The sequence below is a fragment of the Dendropsophus ebraccatus genome, chromosome 12, assembly GCF_027789765.1.
Source record: "Dendropsophus ebraccatus isolate aDenEbr1 chromosome 12, aDenEbr1.pat, whole genome shotgun sequence".
NCBI lineage: Eukaryota > Metazoa > Chordata > Amphibia > Anura > Hylidae > Dendropsophus > Dendropsophus ebraccatus.
In genome coordinates, this window is record NC_091465.1 from 87,975,058 (window position 1) to 87,996,816 (window position 21,759).

General features: G+C 48.9%; 1 protein-coding gene across 4 annotated transcripts in view; it reads left to right on the forward strand.

Moving 5' to 3' along the window:
• IGSF21 (immunoglobin superfamily member 21) overlaps nucleotides 1-21,759 on the forward strand; it is a 426,683-nt gene that overhangs the window by 152,555 nt on the left and 252,369 nt on the right. For all 4 annotated transcript variants that reach the window (XM_069947004.1, XM_069947001.1, XM_069947003.1 and 1 more), the window contains one exon: nucleotides 19,671-19,792. In XM_069947004.1, coding sequence (XP_069803105.1) covers nucleotides 19,671-19,792 — 122 coding nt within the window. The remainder of the gene's footprint in view (nucleotides 1-19,670; nucleotides 19,793-21,759) is intronic.

A 21,759-nucleotide genomic window follows, 5' to 3' on the forward strand; every position in this document is an offset into this window, starting at 1 on the left:
CCATCACGTGTCTCAACGTCAGTGTATTCTAGAACATTGCCCCCTGGGAAATCAACTTGAGACACGTGATGGTGTCTCTGCGGTGTTTTGGTTGATCTCCCTGAGGTCAACCAGCGTCCTTTTGCATGCACTTACTAGTCATTGCTACCACTAGCCAGAAACCTACTCCACACTGATGAGGGGCAAAAAACCCGAAACAGCTGTCTGTGGATCGATACCTTGCTGAGGTGGTTTCCTTAACTGGAGAACGCCTTTGGCTTGGTTGTTCCTTCCCGGAGGGAAGGTCTGGCTAGTTCACTGACGTTGAGACATGTGGTGGTGTCTCTGCAGTGTTCTTTTGCATATAGCATGTGTAAGCCGGTTCTAGACTCTGTATATTGGGTAAATAATACTCCAGTTATGTAGATGTTTGTTATTCTGTGTGTGTTTATATATCATGTGTAAGCCGGTTCTAGACTTTGTGTATTGGATGAATAATATCCCGGTGATGTTTTTGTTTGTTATTCTGTGTATAATATAGCATGTGTAAGCCGGTTCTAGACTCTGTGTATTGGATGAATAATATCCCAGTGATGTTTTTGTTTGTTATTCTGTGTGTTATATAGCATGTGTAAGCCGGTTCTAGACTCTATACATTAGGTGAATAATGCTGCGGTGATGTACATGTTTGTTATTCTGTGTGTTATATAGCATGTGTAAGCCAGTTCTAGACTCTATATATTAGGTGAATAATGCTGCGGTGATGTACATGTTTGTTATTCTGTGTGTGTTACATAGCATGTGTAAGCCGGTTCTAGACTCTGTGTATTGGATGAATAATATCCCAGTGATGTTTTTGTTTGTTATTCTGTGTGTTATATAGCATGTGTAAGCCGGTTCTAGGTCGTGGTATCCTAGTATAATAGAAGGACCTTGTGGCGGCGGTTTACACCATTGACAGGCAGAACACTTAGCCCAGCTGTTATTATATACGGGAAGGTGTTCCGTGCAGCCTTCATGGTGTATAATAAGTGGGGTGCATTATGTGTTTGCTCGGTTCCTATAACAGTGATGTATGGAAGCGTTCTCTGCATTCAGCCTTATCTATGTGGCTTCCAGTTATCATTAATATTGCTCTTCCGGTAGAGCTTACCCCCCCCCCTGGTGTGATTACTGCCGGCTGCTGCTGTTTAACCCCTGACCCACCAGGAGGGTTCCTCTCCTATGCCGGAGCGGTCCCGGTGCTGCAGCCTCTGGCCCGGTGGGGTTAATGGCAGCTGATACGGTGTCCCTGGGATTCCTGATACTGTCTGTATATTATATTTCTATTGGAGCCCCCTCCTCACTTTATCTCTCCCGCTCCTCCATCTTTATTCATGTCCCGTTTCTCGCCTATCACTCCACAATATTGCAATATTTTCTCCGGCTCCTTTTAACCCCTTTGCAACCAAAGTCATTTATTATTACAATGCAAATGTTTCTGCACATTGCACTACAAAGCCGGAATATATTGTGTCATTTTAATAATAGTGCCCCCCCCCCATTCCCTGCAAATCTCCGTTCTTTGTACACAGAGAGATGAAAAGACATTGGGGGGGGGGGGGGGCAATGTGGTCCTCTGGCGGCGGCAGTGCCGGCTGTGATTTCTCTCCTGTCGGGCAGAGTGCAGCCGGCTCCCTATCTATCCATCATCTCGTTCCGGCCCTGACACAGCCTGATGATTTGATGCACTGCTAACATTTCTGAAAATTACACATCATTTCTCGCTACAAAAGCTCCCACCTTGGCTGCGGTAATATTTATTTGTCCGCGGCGGTAATTCCAAGGTATTGCTTAAGGTGCAGGTCAGGCAGAAAGCAAGCCAGGAGAGTGCGGCGAGGCCGCCGGCCCACCCCGCTACGCTGATGTTTTGTTTCTGCTTCTATTCCGCCTTGAAGGCCGCCCGGCGCTTTGTCTCCGTATCGGAGCGCTTTGCCGCCTCTTCGGCAGCTGATGGCCGATAAGAAGCTCTTGACCCACTTACGGCGCCCATATGGCCTCATCCCGCTGTATTGAATTTCTATTTCTGTCAATGCTGCTGACTCTGGACTGGTGGGGGGGGGGGGGGCTGGTATATTGGGGAGGGGGCACATGGATTCATTATCTCTGCCACGTTATGCCATGAATAATTTAACCTGAATGGGAAGCGTTGGGTTTTTCGCTCCACATCTCTGGACGAGGATTTTTATTTTTTTTTTGCCTTTTCGGCTGGATGGATCCAGTGATGTGAAGTCTTTCCGCCCACACACAGATTACACCCCCTGCACCCGTGCTAAACGTCTGCTGGCACGACTGGAACATATGCCATGCCCCGACCGGAATCATAGCAGAGAAGGCAACGAGGCGCCGAGGTAGAAGACCACCGTGTGTTACCAGCTGTGTACACTCCATGGCTACATTACCATGTCAGTGTACGGCCCAGGTTATAGCGGGGTCCAGCTGTGCTGTATAATGGCATGAATCACTGGACGGCAACGGTAATGCCGCCATGGTGGTACCAACAAAGCATCCATAGCAATACATCAAGAGCAGCCACGTCTCCACAACAGAGATTCTCTACATGACTCAAAAACCACATGGGTCCCAGCGTCATTGTCCTGATGGCCAACAGCATGGCGGGTGGATCAGCATCGGGCCATTCTGGGATTGGTAATTCATAGTGGAGTCCTCCTGTCCTGTCATATTTCACTCCCAGCCTCTCATAGTGATGGTGGAGTCCTCCTGTCCTGTCATATATCACCCCCAGCCTCTCATAGTAATGGTGGAGTCCTCCTGTCCTGTCATATATCACTCCCAGCCTCTCATAGTAATGGTGGAGTCCTCCTGCCCTATCATATATCACCCCCAGCCTCTCATAGTAATGGTGGAGTCCTCCTGTCCCATCATATATCACCCCTACCTTCTCATAGTAATGGTGGAGTCCTCCTGCCCCATCATATATCACCCCCAGCCTCTCATAGTAATGGTGGAGTCCTCCTGTCCTGTCATATATCACTCCCAGCCTCTCATAGTAATGGTGGAGTCCTCCTGTCCCATCATATATCACTCCCAGCCTCTCATAGTAATGGTGGAGTCCTCCTGTCCCATCATATATCACCCCCAGCCTCTCATAGTAATGGAGGAGTCCTCCTGTCCCGTCATATATCACCCCCAGCCTCTCATAGTGATGGTGGAGTCCTCCTGTCCCGTCATATATCACCCCCAGCCTCTCATAGTGATGGTGGAGTCCTCCTGTCCTGTCATATTTCACTCCCAGCCTCTCATAGTAATGGTGGAGTCCTCCTGTCCTGTCATATTTCACTCCCAGCCTCTCATAGTAATGGTGGAGTCCTCCTGCCCCATCATATATCACCCCCAGCCTCTCATAGTAATGGTGGAGTCCTCCTGTCCTGTCATATATCACCCCCAGCCTCTCATAGTAATGGTGGAGTCCTCCTGTCCTGTCATATATCACCCCCAGCCTCTCATAGTAATGGTGGAGTCCTCCTGTCCTGTCATATATCACCCCCAGCATATATCACCCCCAGCCTCTCATAGTAATGGTGGAGTCCTCCTGCCCCATCATATATCACCCCCAGCCTCTCATAGTAATGGTGGAGTCCTCCTGCCCTATCATATATCACCCCCAGCCTCTCATAGTAATGGTGGAGTCCTCCAGCCCCATCATATATCACCCCCAGCCTTTCATAGTAATGGTGGAGTCCTCCTGCTCCCATCATATATCACCCCCAGCCTCTCATAGTAATGGTGGAGTCCTCCTGTCCCGTCATATATCACCCCCAGCCTCTCATAGTAATGGTGGAGTCCTCCTGTCCTGTCATATATCACTCCCAGCCTCTCATAGTAATGGTGGAGTCCTCCTGTCCTGTCATATATCACCCCCAGCCTCTCATAGTAATGGTGGAGTCCTCCTGTCCCATCATATATCACCCCTACCTTCTCATAGTAATGGTGGAGTCCTCCTGTCCTGTCATATATCACCCCCAGCATATATTACCCCCAGCCTCTCATAGTAATGGTGGAGTCCTCCTGTCCCATCATATATCACCCCCAGCCTCTCATAGTAATGGTGGAGCCTTCCTGTCCCATCATATATCACCCCCAGCCTCTCATAGTAATGGTGGAGTCCTCCTGTCCTGTCATATATCACCCCCAGCCTCTCATAGTAATGGTGGAGTCCTCCTGTCCTGTCATATATCACCCCCAGCCTCTCATAGTAATGGTGGAGTCCTCCTGTCCTGTCATATATCACCCCCAGCCTCTCATAGTAATGGTGGAGTCCTCCTGTCCCATCATATATCACCCCCAGCCTCTCATAGTAATGGTGGAGTCCTCCTGTCCCGTGATATATCACCCCCAGCCTCTCATAGTAATGGTGGAGTCCTCCTGTCCTGTCATATATCACCCCCAGCCTCTCATAGTGATGGTGGAGTCCTCCTGTCCTGTCATATATCACCCCCAGCCTCTCATAGTAATGGTGGAGTCCTCCTGTCCTGTCATATATCACCCCCAGCCTCTCATAGTAATGGTGGAGTCCTCCTGTCCTGTCATATTCTCCTGTGGACTGAACTCTTCTTCATGTTTTCCGCCCGTTGATGCCTCCTCGATCAATACACAATAAATGTCAATGGGTAATAAAATAAATATTGTCAAATCAATGAATGTAGGATGTCACTGTACGGTATATATACTGCACCCCGAGCCACTCATCCCCGTCCTCACATCACCTCACAGGAAATACAGCTCTGGCATGTAATACAGGATGTAACTCAGGATCAGTAATGTATGTACACAGTGACCCCACCAGCAGAATAGTGAGTGCAGCTCTGGGATATAATACAGGATGTAACTCAGGATCAGTAATGTATGTATGTACACAGTGACCCCACCAGCAGAATAGTGACTGCAGCTCTGGAGTATAATACAGGATGTAACTCAGGATCAGTAATGTATGTACACAGTGACCCCACCAGCAGAATAGTGAGTGCAGCTCTGGAGCATAATACAGGATGTAACTCAGCTTCAGTAATGTATGTACACAGTGACCCCACCAGCAGAATAGTGAGTGCAGCTCTGGAGTATAATACAGGATGTAACACATATATATGTGTATTTGGATTATTTAGTGTAGCTTAGCTTCGATTCTTGTACACTGGATGATGCCGCTCAGCACTCTATAGAGCAGCCTTCCCTCCTCTCTGCCCCTCTCTATAGAATAGCCTTCCCTCCTCCCAGCCCCTCTATGAAGCAGCCTTCCTTCCCTCCTCTCTGCCCCTCTCTATAGAGCAGCCTTCCTTCCCTCCTCTCTGCCCCTCTCTATAGAGCAGCCTTCCTTCCCTCCTCTCTGCCCCTCTCTATAGAGCAGCCTTCCTTCCCTCCTCTCTGCCCCTCTCTATAGAGCAGCCTTCCTTCCCTCCTTTCTGCCCCCCCTCTATAGAGCAGCCTTCCTTCCCTCCTCTCTGCCCCTCTCTATAGAGCAGCCTTCTCTCCTCTCTGCCCCTCTATATAGAGCAGCCTTCCTTCCCTCCTCTCTGCCCCTCTCTATAGAGCAGCCTTCCTTCCCTCCTCTCTGCCCCTCTCTATAGAGCAGCCTTCCTTCCCTCCTTTCTGCCCCCCCTCTATAGAGCAGCCTTCCCTCCTCTCTGCCCCTCTCTATAGAGCAGCCTTCCCTCCTCTCTGCCCCTCTCTATAGAGCAGCCTTCCCTCCTCTCTGCCCCTCTCTATAGAGCAGCCTTCCTTCCCTCCTCTCTGCCCCTCTCTATAGAGCAGCCTTCCTTCCCTCCTCTCTTCCCCTCTCTATAGAGCAGCCTTCCTTCCCTCCTCTCTGCCCCTCTCTATAGAGCAGCCTTCCTTCCCTCCTCTCTGCCCCTCTCTATAGAGCAGCCTTCCTTCCCTCCTCTCTTCCCCTCTCTATAGAGCAGCCTTCCTTCCCTCCTCTCTGCCCCTCTCTATAGAGCAGCCTTCTCTCCTCTCTGCCCCTCTCTATAGAGCAGCCTTCCTTCCCTCCTCTCTGCCCCTCTCTATAGAGCAGCCTTCCTTCCCTCCTCTCTGCCCCTCTCTATAGAGCAGCCTTCCTTCCCTCCTCTCTGCCCCTCTCTATAGAGCAGCCTTCCTCCCCTCCTCTCTGCCCCTCTCTATAGAGCAGCCTTCCCTCCTCTCTGCCCCTCTCTATAGAGCAGCCTTCCTTCCCTCCTCTCTGCCCCTCTCTATAGAGCAGCCTTCCTTCCCTCCTCTCTGCCCCCCTCTATAGAGCAGCCTTCCTTCCCTCCTCTCTGCCCCTCTCTATAGAGCAGCCTTCCTTCCCTCCTCTCTGCCCCTCTCTATAGAGCAGCCTTCTGCCCCTCTCTATAGAGCAGCCTTCCTCCCCTCCTCTCTGCCCCTCTCTATAGAGCAGCCTTCCCTCCTCTCTGCCCCTCTCTATAGAGCAGCCTTCCCTCCTCTCTGCCCCTCTCTATAGAGCAGCCTTCCCTCCTCTCTGCCCCTCTCTATAGAGCAGCCTTCCCTCCTCTCTGCCCCTCTCTATAGAGCAGCCTTCCTTCCCTCCTCTCTTCCCCTCTCTATAGAGCAGCCTTCCTTCCCTCCTCTCTTCCCCTCTCTATAGAGCAGCCTTCCTTCCCTCCTCTCTGCCCCTCTCTATAGAGCAGCCTTCTCTCCTATCTGCCCCTCTCTATAGAATAGCCTTCCCTCCTCTCTTCCCCTCTCTATAGAGCAGCCTTCCTTCCCTCCTCTCTGCCCCCCTCTATAGAGCAGCCTTCCTTCCCTCCTCTCTGCCCCTCTCTATAGAGCAGCCTTCCCTCCTCTCTGCCCCTCTCTATAGAGCAGCCTTCCTTCCCTCCTCTCTGCCCCTCTCTATAGAGCAGCCTTCCCTCCTCTCTACCCCTCTCTATAGAGCAGCCTTCCTTCCCTCCTCTCTACCCCTCTCTATAGAGCAGCCTTCCTTCCCTCCTTTCTGCCCCCCCCCTCTATAGAGCAGCCTTCCTTCCCTCCTCTCTACCCCTCTCTATAGAGCAGCCTTCCTTCCCTCCTCTCTGCCCCTCTCTATAGAGCAGCCTTCCTTCCCTCCTCTCTGCCCCTCTCTATAGAGCAGCCTTCCTTCCCTCCTCTCTGCCCCTCTCTATAGAGCAGCCTTCCTTCCCTCCTCTCTGCCCCTCTCTATAGAGCAGCCTTCCCTCCTCTCTGCCCCTCTCTATAGAGCAGCCTTCCTTCCCTCCTCTCTGCCCCTCTCTATAGAGCAGCCTTCCTTCCCTCCTCTCTGCCCCTCTCTATAGAGCAGCCTTCCCTCCTCTCTGCCCCTCTCTATAGAGCAGCCTTCCTTCCCTCCTCTCTGCCCCTCTCTATAGAGCAGCCTTCCTTCCCTCCTCTCTGCCCCTCTCTATAGAGCAGCCTTCCTTCCCTCCTCTCTGCCCCTCTCTATAGAGCAGCCTTCCTTCCCTCCTCTCTGCCCCTCTCTATAGAGCAGCCTTCCTTCCTTCCCTCCTCTCTGCCCCTCTCTATAGAGCAGCCTTCCTTCCCTCCTCTCTGCCCCTCTCTATAGAGCAGCCTTCCTTCCCTCCTCTCTGCCCCTCTCTATAGAGCAGCCTTCCTTCTCTCCTCTCGGCTCCTTTATTCCTATTTATCACCCAGCACATTCTGTTTCTCAGCACACGGCATCCCGCGGACGGCTTGGCATTTGTTACCATACACACGGTGTAAATTTTATGTCACTTGCCCAAATTTTGCTGGGCAGATCACATCACAGGACTTTAGAGTCGGGCACAAATCCAAAGGCTGTCGCAGCTGAATAGAGAGCGAGTGAATGAGCAGCTAATGTGCGTTTGTGAGGGTGGAATACGCTACTCTGTGAGTAACAAAGAAGCTGAAAGGTATTCTGAAATATGGAAAGATCTGGAATCCAGCTGGCGCCGGGCGCAATTATACCCAGAACATCACCCGGGGATGGGACTGTGTAATGGGGCTGCAAAATGTCAGGCAGGAAGAGCAAGCGGCATCTCTGTGCTCCAGATATGTGACATCAGGCCTCCTGCTCATACACAGCAATGTGCTGGGACACATAGATTGTACCTATAGGGGATAGGACTGATCCATACTGTGCATAATGTACCCTCTGTATACTGTGCACACTGTACCCTGTATATACTGTACACACTGTACCCTCTGTATTCTGTGCACACTGTACCCTCTATATACTGTGCACACTGTACCCTCTATATACTGTACACACTGTACCCTCTGTATACTGTGCACACTGTACCCTCTGTATACTGTGCACACGGTACCCTGTATATACTGAACACACTGTACCCTCTGTATATACTGTACACATTGTACCCTCTGTATACTGTGCACACTGTACCCTCTGTATACTGTGCACACTGTACCCTCTATATACTGTACACACTGTACCCCTCTGTATACTGTGCACACTGTACCCTCTATATACTGTGCACACTGTACCCTCTGTATACTGTGCACACTGTACCCTCTATATACTGTGCACACTGTACCCTCTATATACTGTACACACTGTACCCTCTATATACTGTGCACACTGTACCCTCTATATACTGTGCACACTGTACCCTCTATATACTGTACACATTGTACCCTCTGTATACTGTGCACACTGTACCCCTCGTATACTGTGCACACTGTACCCCTCGTATACTGTGCACACTGTACCCCTCGTATACTGTGCACACTGTACCCCTCGTATACTGTGCACACTGTACCCTCTGTATGCTGTACACACTGTACCCTCTATATACTGTGCATACTGTACCCTCTATATACTGTGCACACTGTACCCTCTATATACTGTACACATTGTACCCTCTGTATACTGTACACACTGTACCCTCTATATACTGTACACATTGTACCCTCTGTATACTGTGCACACTGTACCCTCTATATACTGTGCACACTGTACCCTCTATATACTGTGCACACTGTACCCTCTGTATACTGTGCACACTGTACCCTCTATATACTGTGCACACTGTACCCCTCTGTATACTGTGCACACTGTACCCTCTGTATACTGTGCACACTGTACCCTCTATATACTGTACACACTGTACCCCTCTGTATACTGTGCACACTGTACCCTCTGTATACTGTACACACTGTACCCCTCGTATACTGTGCACACTGTACCCTCTGTATACTGTACACACTGTACCCCTCGTATACTGTGCACACTGTACCCTCTGTATGCTGTGCACACTGTACCCCTCGTATACTGTGCACACTGTACCCCTCTGTATACTGTGCACACTGTACCCTCTGTATACTGTACACACTGTACCCTCTATATACTGTACACATTGTACCCTCTGTATACTGTGCACATTGTACCCTCTATATACTGTGCACACTGTACCCTCTATATACTGTGCACACTGTACCCTCTGTATACTGTGCACACTGTACCCTCTATATACTGTGCACACTGTACCCTCTGTATATACTGTGCACACTGTACCCCCTGTATACTGTACACACTGTACCCTCTATATACTGTGCACACTGTACCCTCTATATACTGTGCACACTGTACCCTCTGTATACTGTGCACACTGTACCCTCTGTATACTGTGCACACTGTACCCTCTATATACTGTGCACACTGTACCCCTCTGTATACTGTGCACACTGTACCCTCTGTATACTGTGCACACTGTACCCCTCGTATACTGTGCACACTGTACCCCTCGTATACTGTGCACACTGTACCCCTCGTATACTGTGCACACTGTACCCCTCGTATACTGTGCACACTGTACCCCTCTGTATACTGTGCACACTGTACCCCTCTGTATACTGTACACACTGTACCCCTCTATATACTGTGCACACTGTACCCCTCTATATACTGTGCACACTGTACCCTCTGTATATACTGTGCACACTGTACCCCTCTATATACTGTGCACACTGTACCCCTCTATATACTGTGCACACTGTACCCTCTGTATATACTGTGCACACTGTACCCCTCTATATACTGTACACACTGTACCCTCTATATACTGTGCACACTGTACCCTCTGTATATACTGTACACACTGTACCCCTCTATATACTGTACACTTGCACAATACCCCTTGTGCCTGTATATACACTGCCCAGATCGCCATTGACTTCTCTTTAGTATCGGGTACATTTAGCAGCTTCTGCGCTGTTGCCTGGTAACCGGTGTCGGCGCGTTAGAGGGTATTTTTGGATCTCAATAGGACTGGAAAACGGAACCAATTTCCTATAGTTGAAAGGAAAGATGGAGTTGTTGGCAGGTGCAGCTGTCATGTCACACATCCAGCTATACACATGGACAGCACCGGCTGTGATCTGATGGGTGACTAGACGCAAGAATCCGCTTTAGGGTATATTCACACGAACGGGCTCGCAGCGAGATTCTCGCTGCGAGCCCGGCAGGTCCTGGCAGTTCCCATACACTACATACTTGCTGCGGTCTAAACGACCGCAGCGAGTATGTAATTCTGCCGCCCTTAACCCCTTCTGCTCCCGCCCGGCTCCCCCGCTGTAAGCAGCATACATTACCTGTCCTCGCTGCACGGGTCCGGCGTCCTGCTCTCCCGTCCGGCCAATTAGTGTGTTGCCCAGCCGCAGCCACTGATTGGCCGGACGGGAGAGCAGGACGCTGGACCCGTGCAGCGAGGACAGGTAAAGTATGCTTACAGCGGGGGAGCCGGACGGGAGCAGAAGGGGTTAAGGGCGGCAGAAATACATACTCGCTGCTGTCGTTTTGACCGCAGCAAGTATGTAGTGTATGGGAACTGCCAGGACCTGCCGAGCTGGCAGCGAGAATCTCACTGCGAGCCCGTTCGTGTGAATATACCCTTAGTGTACACAAGGCCTGAGGTCTTATTCACACAGTGCAGTAATGCTTGCCAGGTTTTTCCAATTTTTTTTAACATTATTACAATGTGTGACAATGTGTGTACAATGTGTGGCCATATTAAAGGAGAAGTCCAGTGAACATTTTTATTAAAGTATTGTGTTGCCCCCAAAAAGTTATACAAATTACCAATACTTAATTTTTACAGGAAATGCTTATAAAGTGCTTTTTTTCCCTGCACTTACTACTGCATCAAGGCTTCACTTCCTGGATAACATGGTGAGGTCACTTCCTGGATAACATGGTGATGTCACTTCCTGGATAACATGGTGAGGTCACTTCCTGGATAACATGGTGATGCCCCGACTCCCAGAGCTGTGCGGGCTGTGGCTGCTGGAGTGGATGATGGCAGAGGGATGCTTAGTGTCCCTCCAGTGCCCTGTGTCCCTCAGTGTCCCCCTGCCATCATCCTCTCCAGCAGCCACAGCCCACACAGCTCTGGGAGTCGGGTCGTGACATCACCATGTTATCCAGGAAGTGACCTCACCATGTTATCCAGGAAGTGACATCACCATGTTATCCAGGAAGTGAAGCCTTGATGCAGTAGTAAGTGCAGTGAAAAAAAGCACTTTATAAGCATTTCCCGTAATAACTGTATATTGGGGATTTGTGTAACTTTTGGGTTGCAATACAATACTTTAATAAAAATTTTCGCTGGACTTCTCCTTTAAGGGGGATGTATCACCCAGATTAGATACAGATACTGGAACAGGTTTTCTTTTGTCTAATCTGTTTGTATTTTCTATTTGGAATTGTTTTATTTCATTTATTTTACATTGTTATTGGGCGGTCATCTTGCCTGAGCAGTTTTTTAACAGCACTAAGTGATATGCTTTACGGCAAGGCCAATTGACAACAATGATCAGGACCTGTCCCATTCTAATAAATGGGAAATATCACTGAGCTTTTTGATTTTCTAAGAGGTCTTTGTTCAAGGGGAGGAGCTGAGATCTTGTGTCACCTGACGCTGTAATGCTGTGATCTGTACATCATTATCTTCCTCCTCCTCCTCCTCATCATCATCAGAGACAGAACAGGAAGTCTCAGCTTAGATTTAGGTTTAGTGGGGAGAATTGATATTGAAAGTAATTTTGATTTCTGGGCCTCGAAGAGAGTTAAATGGAAAATTAAAGTGTTAGTGATCACCAGTGTAGACCACCACTAAGGACTGGCCATGGTAGATGAATGGGAGGGGTCACGAGCAGAGACCACCACTAAGGACTGGCCATGAAGGATAAATGTAAGTGGTCACTAGTGGGAACCACCACTAAGGACTGGCCATGAAGGATGAGTGGTCACTATTGGAGGCCACCATGAATGACTGGCCATGGTAGATCAGTGTGAGTGATCACTATTGGAGACCACCTGTAAGAAATGGCCATTAATAATGAGCGTTGGTGCTAACAAGTGGAGACCACAACTAAAGATTGGCCATGAAGGATAAGTGTGAGTAGTCACTAGTGGTGACTACCACTAAGGACTGGCGTTGGGGAACTCATAGGGCCCAATCCAAAACTAGAGTTAAAGGAACATTTTGTACAAGCAGATGAGTATTCCTGCTAGGTATTGACCCATTGCAGGGCTGTAATAATAATGGACTCAAACAGATATGGGGCCCAGAACTGCATAAAGTCAGGACCTACTGTATAGGGGAGCGACATGAAGGATAGAAACTGATCACAGATCATTGGGAGATCAATAGACGCAAAGTATCCAGATGGTATTGAGAAAGGCCTATCATGTGCTGGAACCAGTAATATAATAATCTCTCTATTATTACCCTTCTGTACTGTATTTAGCGTGCCATGCACATCAACAGTGTTTGTTTTATGGCTGACGGCTTTGTGTTGTGTAGTACAATACTTATTAATCATCTGATTTATAAAAATAGAGAGGGGCCCTGATCAAGATAAAGGGGTTCTCCACTGATGATCAGCCGATCACAACATGTTCCCTTGCTGAGACCCCCAGTGATCAGTTGTTATATTAAAACCTGGGAGTAGTTGCAGTTACCCAACAGCGCCACTGCTGGCCAGGTGAAGTATTACACAATGCCCCTTCACATCAAATGATTTCCTGTGAAATGCAGGACAAGGCCACCAAGAGACCATAATCCTGGACAGGTCCACCAAGAGGCGATGATCCTGGACAGGTCCACCAAGAGGCGATAATCCTGGACAGGTCCACCAAGAGGCGATGATCCTGGAATGTCCACCAAGAGACGATGATCCTGTACAGGTCCACCAAGAGGCGATGATCCTGGACAGGTCCACCAAGAGGCGATTATCCTGGACAGGTCCACCAAGAGGCGATTATCCTGGACAGGTCCACAAAGAGGCGATGATCCTGTACAGGTCCACCAAGAGACGATGATCCTGTACAGGTCCACCAAGAGGCGATGATCCTGGACAGGTCCACCAAGAGGCGATGATCCTGGAATGTCCACCAAGAGACGATGATCCTGTACAGGTCCACCAAGAGGCGATTATCCTGGACAGGTCCACCAAGAGGCGATGATCCTGGACAGGTCCACCAAGAGGCGATGATCCTGGAATGTCCACCAAGAGACGATGATCCTGTACAGGTCCACCAAGAGGCGATGATCCTGGACAGGTCCACCAAGAGGCGATAATCCTGGACAGGTCCACCAAGAGGCGATGATCCTGGAATGTCCACCAAGAGACGATGATCCTGTACAGGTCCACCAAGAGGCGATGATCCTGGACAGGTCCACCAAGAGGCGATGATCCTGGACAGGTCCACCAAGAGGCGATGATCCTGGACAGGTCCACCAAGAGGCGATGATCCTGGACAGGTCCAGCAAGAGACGATGATCCCGGACAGGTCCATCAAAAGACCATGATATTGGACAGGTCCACCAAGAGACCATGATACTGGACAGGTCCACCAAGAGACCATGATACTGGACAGGTCCACCAAGAGACCATGATCCTGGACAGGTCCACCAACAGACGATGATCCTGGACAGGTCCACCAAGAGACGATGATCCCGGACAGGTCCATCAAAAGACCATGATACTGAACAGGTCCACCAAGAGACCATGATCCGATGATCCTGGACAGGTCCACCAAGAGACCATGATCCTGGACAGGGACCCTCAGAGTTTTCGTACACTGGATATCCGATTTATCTTCATCAAGCCCCACACTAGACTGACATGGCACTGCGATGGTGTGCTTGTCAGGGGTCTCTCGTCCTGACATCCTTATCTTTTCTTTATTCCAATAAGCAACACACTGAGGCTCCAGATCTTTGGTGTTGGACACAACTCACAGCAGTAAACTGGAGCTGTCACAATGAAAAGCTTACATTTCCATCCCATTCTGCGGGGAGATGACTTGAGGGGATCATTATATTGCTGACAGCCGGGAGCTCTGGTATGAATCAGGATGTAAATGATATGGGCTGGCGGGCGGATGGGGGCATTGTGACTGCGGTGACCCCGGTGAGGACGGTCCCAGGGCAGGAGATGGCAGTCATTAGTATCCCAACCAGGATAATTCCATCATAGCTGGCGGACAGGGATCTCACAGGTGTGAATAAAGAACCAAGTGCAAACCACATTTTACATCTTAAAACCCGAAGAAAACAAGGTGAGAATCCATCGAGGTGACACCAGGAAGAGCGCGGAGAGTTGGAATTACCAGATGAAGGATCGCTGTGTAGTCAAGGAGATGTGTTAGGATGTGGAATTGGCCCCTGAGGCTGCAGAAGGTGACATCTATTATTTATCACCAGCGCTATAAAACCCATCCCTGACAAGTGGCCATTTCCAGTCATTCTTTGACCTTTTCACGTCTCAGAAGAAGCCGGGGACACCTCCTATTATAAGCCCCTTCCTCCCTTTACAGCTCTTCGCCACGCCGCGTCGCGGCTGAATGTCGCACAAAGGCTGCCGTGAGTGATAATTTGCTCTCCTAAAGCCTATTTGGGAGCTGGAGTTTTGACAGAGACAGCTGGTGTCATAAATTGCCTTGTCTCATTTGGTTACTATACGGTGGCAGACAGCGCCGAAACCACGAGGTCTTCGGAGAACGCTTAAAACCTATTAAACCTTTGGAGCTAAGAGTTTGCAAAATAGCATTGAAGGAGCTGGGGACAGTGGCGGAATCAGCGGACAGTGCCGGGTAATGTGAACCGGGAGCTGCTTTATGGCTGCCGGAGAGATTTATACTGTCATAATAAACTCAACTTCAGGAACTGGTTTCTTTATTGCTAACCCTGTTCCTGTAGATCCACTAAGTACCATCCCCGCTCCATAACTCATCGCGCCTGACACACAGCTCAGGAAATAGAGGCCTCTGGGCATCGCAGAGCTCACATCGACCAGTGTGCATGCTGGATGGCCAAAGGAGCTAAAGAATCACCCCAGACTTATGGAGAATGTAAAGTACCCCCCCCCCCCCCCCACACACACACACACACACACACACAAACACACCATGTACTGAGATGTCCTGCAATCCAGATCGGTGTATTACTTCCATCATTCTGTTCATCCGTTCTCCTAATATGCAGGAGAATGACAGGTGAGGGACAGGTGACTGCCTATACACAGCATGGATAGATAACTGCCAATGAGCAGCTGGTGGGCGGAGTTTTCTGCTTCCCATACATATCCAGGACTGCTGAGCACATGCACATAATGGAGAGGACTACTTATTGTCCATGATATTTAGGAGGTGATCTCTGGACGCTCAGCGTACCGATTGGCTGAGCGGTACGAGCAGACATCGGGAACCCCCCAAGCTGGAGCCTGGATCCGCAGTGGATTGGGTGTGTGTGAAGGCACCCTTAAAGAAGCACTCCCAGATTTTTTTTATTATTGTTATTATTAATTTTTAATATTTTTTTTTATATTTTTTATTATTTTTATTATTAATTTTTTAATAATATTATTATTATTATTATTATTATTAAATCTGTAGCTATATGTTATTAATATTATTATTATTATTATTATTATTATTATTATTATTATTATTAATAATAATAATAATTATTATTATAATTATTATTATATTTTTCCTTTTCATTTAGTTTTACCTCATTCAGTTCTTTTCTTAATGAAAAGTGCTGGAATCCTTTACTTCATCTTGGTCATGTGATCTCAAGGTGACCCCCTGGGAAGAACATGTGTTTCTGTACCCTCATGTTCTCACCATCTCATCCCTGTATGATGAAGCCACATGGACTGTACTACACAGGCTCTCCATGGGGGGGAGACAGAAACAACTAGTTACTGATAATGATTACACATCTTCTGTCACAGTTATAATGAATGTTTATATAGAGACTATTCTAGCAGGCAGAGATGGTACTAGCGTGATGCTGTACTGGGGCATCATGGGGTTAAGAGCATATTCAAAAGGGAGAGGATTCAGTATGCAATCTGAAAGCCAAGATGGCGTCTGAATAGAGGTCACATGACTCAGATACAGTAATGAAATGTATGGATGCAGCAGAGCTGGGATGAAACAGATGACACTGCAGGAAGGAATAGTGATGGTGAATGTAAATTATATGGGCAAAAATAAGGGGGGGGGGGGGGAGAGAATCATGGAGTTCTTCTCTGTCTCTTCTAGATCTGTAGGAATGGCCTGAATTCCAGACCAATTCCTTGTACATGCACATTATACTGATACACTGTAACAAACCCAGAATGTGAGCGAGCAGATCAAGGGCCTGAATGTTACAGACCATCATACAATAGGCAGAGCTTTACAATGGTGAAGACCAGAAACCTGGAGTCTATTGGAAAGTTGCTGAATGTTTCATTCTCGGAGGATGTAAGAGAGGACAGACCCTCCGGAGCAGCGCTCCCCTGATCTCCACCCATTATAGGACTACAAGCCTCACAGACTGCAGCATCTAGAGCAGTATTCCCCAGCCTGTGGCCTGCCATCACTCACAGCCATGTGCCGCTCTTCCTCCCCAGTCCATATAGTCCATCCTCCCCTCTGCCCATCATTCAGCTGTAGCACGGTCGCCCGCTCTGTCCAGTACTTGATGGAATGATATTTTCTGCAGCTGATCATCATCAGATGAAATCTCCTGACGTGATGTGGAGTCCTGCGCTGCCCCTCTGCCCCCACACTAATACAACAAGATGGGCTGGAGGATGAGGGCCGAGGCCGTGCACTGGGCTGGAAGCAGAGAATCACAAAGCTCCAACATTCAATTCACCAATTGGTGCTCAGGAACTGACCAGAGGGCCCAGCGACAACTGTGTCTGTAATGGAGAATTAGGTCCGCTTCACCAGTCGTGCAGAGTGCCTCCGAGCCGGCCACAGGTACAGGGTTAACTCTTTACTGCCTGCACGAACAGAAAACCTGCACAGATCTAATACTTCTCACAGCTGAGGGTTTGTTACAGTTCTCTCCAGTCTAAGTGATCATCTCCAAGATGGACAATATGGTCTCCAGAATGATAACTATTACCTGGGCCGACACATTGTAACAAATGGTATAGACAGGAGCTGAGAGAGGATTTAAAGGGGGTTAGCCGCCATTAATATTATATTCACTGTATAGATCAGAAAATAACAGTTTCCTATTTACCTGCCAGTAACTCATTCAGTGAAGACATTTACTTTACTTTAAGTATAGCGCCATCTGATGTTATGTGTATGTCCATCTAACGTGCTGAGTGCTGGAGGACACACATGCTCAGTCACTGTCCCCATCCACCTGATGTGCTGAGTGCTGGAGGACACACATGCTCAGTCACTGTCCCCATCCACCTAATGTGCTGAGTGCTGGAGGACACACATGCTCAGTCACTGTCCCCATCCACCTGATGTGCTGAGTGCTGGAGGACACACATGCTCAGTCACTGTCCCCATCCACCTAATGTGCTGAGTGCTGGAGGACACACATGCTCAGTCACTGTCCCCTCCACCTAATGTGCTGAGTGCTGGAGGACACACATGCTCAGTCACTGTCCCATCTACCTAATGTGCTGAGAGCTGGAGGACACACATGCTCAGTCACTGTCCTCATCCACCTAATGTGCTGGAGGACACACATGCTCAGTCACTGTCCCCATCCACGTAATGTGCTGAGTGCTGGAGGACACACATGCTCAGTCACTGTCCCCATCCACCTAATGTGCCGAGTGCTGGAGGACACACATGCTCAGTCACTGTCCTCATCCACCTAATGTGCTGGAGGACACACATGCTCAGTCACTGTCCCCATCCACCTAATGTGCCGAGTGCTGGAGGACACACATGCTCAGTCACTGTCCTCATCCACCTAATGTGCTGGAGGACACACATGCTCAGTCACTGTCCCCATCCACCTAATGTGCTGAGTGCTGGAGGACACACATGCTCAGTCACTACCCCATCCACTGCCAGGATGGGGTGGGGGGGGATGCCAGGGGGAGGGGGGCTCCCGGCCATTATGTAATCCGCAGTCTCGGTGACTCCTGGCTGCGAGGGGAACAAGTGCAGAAACAGGATTTCCAAAAAGCAGAAAATGAGCCAAATCCTGTTTATAGAGATAGCGGCCAAATGGAGGCGTCTCCTGTAGATGAAGGGCGCTCGGCTCCTGCGGAGTTTGTGGTTATTTAAATGACCTTTAATGTCTGTGGGAAATCAGACCTGGGAATATTAGACGTAGTCGCAGCTTTTACTATCTGGCAGCAATGGAGATTGTCCTTCAGGGGCACATACAGCCCTCCTCCACGCATGCTTAAATCACCTGCGCTGCTGTGGGTGGTCACATGACCCTACTACTGAGGTATATCTATGGGAAGGATGCTCAACCTGACATTTATGAGTCAGACTCTTTCTCAGTAGCGCCCCCTATATTCTACTCTGTGCTAAGTCATCCATAGCTCACAATGACATTCTGCATTATAGTGGTGGTAGGGAGGATATAGGTCTGTATACTACCCCTGCACAGCGGCCCTCTGTATACTGCTCATCATAGTGGGGGTAGGGAGGATATAGGTCTGTATACTACCCCTGCACAGCGGCCCTCTGTATACTGCTCATCATAATGGGGGTAGGATATAGGTCTGTATACTACCCCTGCACAGCGGCCCTCTGTATACTGCTCATCATAGTGGGGGTAGGGAGGATATAGGTCTGTATACTACCCCTGCACAGCGGCCCTCTGTATACTGCTCATCATAGTGGTGGTAGGGAGGATATAGGTCTGTATACTACCCCTGCACAGCCGCCCTCTGTATACTGCTCATCATAGTGGTGGTAGGGAGGATATAGGTCTGTATACTACCCCTGCACAGCCGCCCTCTGTATACTGCTCATCATAGTGGTGGTAGGGAGGATATAGGTCTGTATACTATCCCTGCACAGCCGCCCTCTGTATACTGCTCATCATAGTGGTGGTAGGGAGGATATAGGTCTGTATACTACCCCTGCACAGCCGCCCTCTGTATACTGCTTATCACAGTGGTGGTAGGGAGGATATAGGCCCTCTGTATACTGCTCATCACAGTGGTGGTAGGGAGGATATAGGCCCTCTGTATACTGCTCATCACAGTGGTGGTAGGGAGGATATAGGCCCTCTGTATACTGCTCATCACAGTGGTGGTAGGGAGGATATAGGCCCTCTGTATACTGCTCATCACAGTGGTGGTTGGCGGTCTGGGACCCTGTATACACCATACACCACCCATGAATTATTATGGTGCAGTGTATATACTGCCGGCGTCTCACCTCTTGTGTTCTCTCTGTTCAGGTGACGGATGGAGGAACCATCAAACAGAAGATCTTTACTTTCGATGCCATGTTCTCAACCAACTACTCTCACATGGAGAATTACCGCAAGAGAGAGGACCTCCTGTACCAGTCAACTGTCCGGTGAGTGTCTGATTATGCCGCCAGACTGTTCTCTGACCCCCATCATGCCTTGAAATCCTGCTGCTATCAGAGGATAATGGAGTTGTAGTTTTCCAGTGACTCTTCAGCTGTTCCAAAACTACATGTGAATCTGCATTTGCTTTCAGTGTATGATGGGAGTCATAGTTTTGCATCTGTGATTGCCTAGCTGTTGCAGTCCTGCAGCATGATGGGAGATATAGCTTTACCACAGGTTTGCTGAGTGTCCCGCTTTGTAGGAATCTGCAGGAAATATAAATTGCTGATTTTTTTTCATTCATTGGGATATGCTTCCTCCAGGGGGTCCAGTACTTACCTGTTGTTTATAGCAGATTGTGCTCCTTCCTCCTCTGGGGTCCTGTACTTACCTGTTTTGTATAGTGGATTGTGCTGTTTCCTCCTCTGGGGGTCCAGTACGTATCAGTTTTGTATAGTGGATTGTGTAGTTTCCTGCTCCTCTGGGGGTCCAGCACTTACCTGTTGTGTATAGTGGGTTTTGCTGTTTTCTCCTCTGGGGTCCAGTACTTACCTGTTGTGTATAGCCGATTGTGCTGTTTACTCCTCCTCCTCTGGGGATCCAGTACTTACCTGTTTTATATAATGGATTGTGCTGTTACCTCCTTTTCCTCCTCTGGGGGTCTAATACTTACCTGTTGTATATAATGGATTGTGCTGTTTCCTCTTCCTCCTCTGGTGGTCCAGTACTTACCTCTTGTGTACAGTGGATTTTGCTATTTCTTCCTCCTCTGGGGGTCCCATACTTACCTGTTGTGTATAGTGGATTGTGCTGTTTCCTTCTCCTCTGGGGTCCAGTACTTACCTGTTGTGTATAGCCGATTGTGCTGTTTCCTCTTCCTCCTCTGGGGATCCAGTACTTACCTGTTTTATATAATGGATTGTGCTGTTACCTCCTTTTCCTCCTCTGGGGGTCCAGTACTTACCTGTTGTATATAATGGATTGTGCTGTTTCCTCTTCCTCCTCTGGGGGTCCAGTACTTACCTCTTGTGTACAGTGGATTGTGCTATTTCCTCTTCCTCTGGGGTCCTATACTTACCTCTTGTGTACAGTGGATTGTGCTATTTCCTCTTCCTCCTCTGAGGTCCCATACTTACCTGATGTGTACAGTGGATTGTGCTGTTTCCTCTTCTTCCTCTGGGGTCCAGTACTTTCCTGTTGTGTACAGTGGATTGTGCTGTTTCCTCCTCTGGGGGTCCAGTACTTACCTGTTGTGTATAGTGGATTGTGCTGTTACCTCCTCCTCCTCTGGGGGTCCAGTACTAACCGGTTGTGTATAGTGGATTGTGCTGTTTCCTCTTCCTCCTCTGGGGGTCCAGTACCTACCTGTTGTGTATTTTGGATTGTGTAGTTTTCTCCTCCTCCTGGGGTCCCGTACTTACCTGTTGTTATAGTGGATTGTGTTGTTTCCTTTTCCTCCTCTGGGGTCCCGTACTCACCTGTTGTGTATAGTGGATTGTGTAGGTTCCTCCTCCTCTGGGGGTCCAGTACTTACCTGTTGTGTACAGTGGATTGTGCTGATTCCTTTTCCGGTGGGGGTCCTGTACCTTCCTGTTGTGTATAGTGGATTTTGTAGTTTCCTCCTCCTCTGGGGGTCCAATACTTACCTGTTGTGTACAGTGGATTGTGCTGTTTCCTCCTCTTCCTCCTCTGGGGGTCCAATACTTACCTCTTGTGTATAGTGGATAGTGCTGTTTTCTCCTCTGGGGGTCCAGTACATATCTGTTGTGTATAGTGGATTGTGTAGTTTCCTCCTCCTCTGGGGGTCCCGTACTTACCTGTTTTCTATAGTGGATTGGGCTGTTTCCTCCTCTTCTGGGGGTTCTGTACCTTCCTGTTGTGTATAGTGGATTGTGTAGTTTCCTCCTCCTCTGGGGGTCCCGTACTTACCTGTTTTCTATAGTGGATTGTATAGTTTCCTCCTCCTATGGGG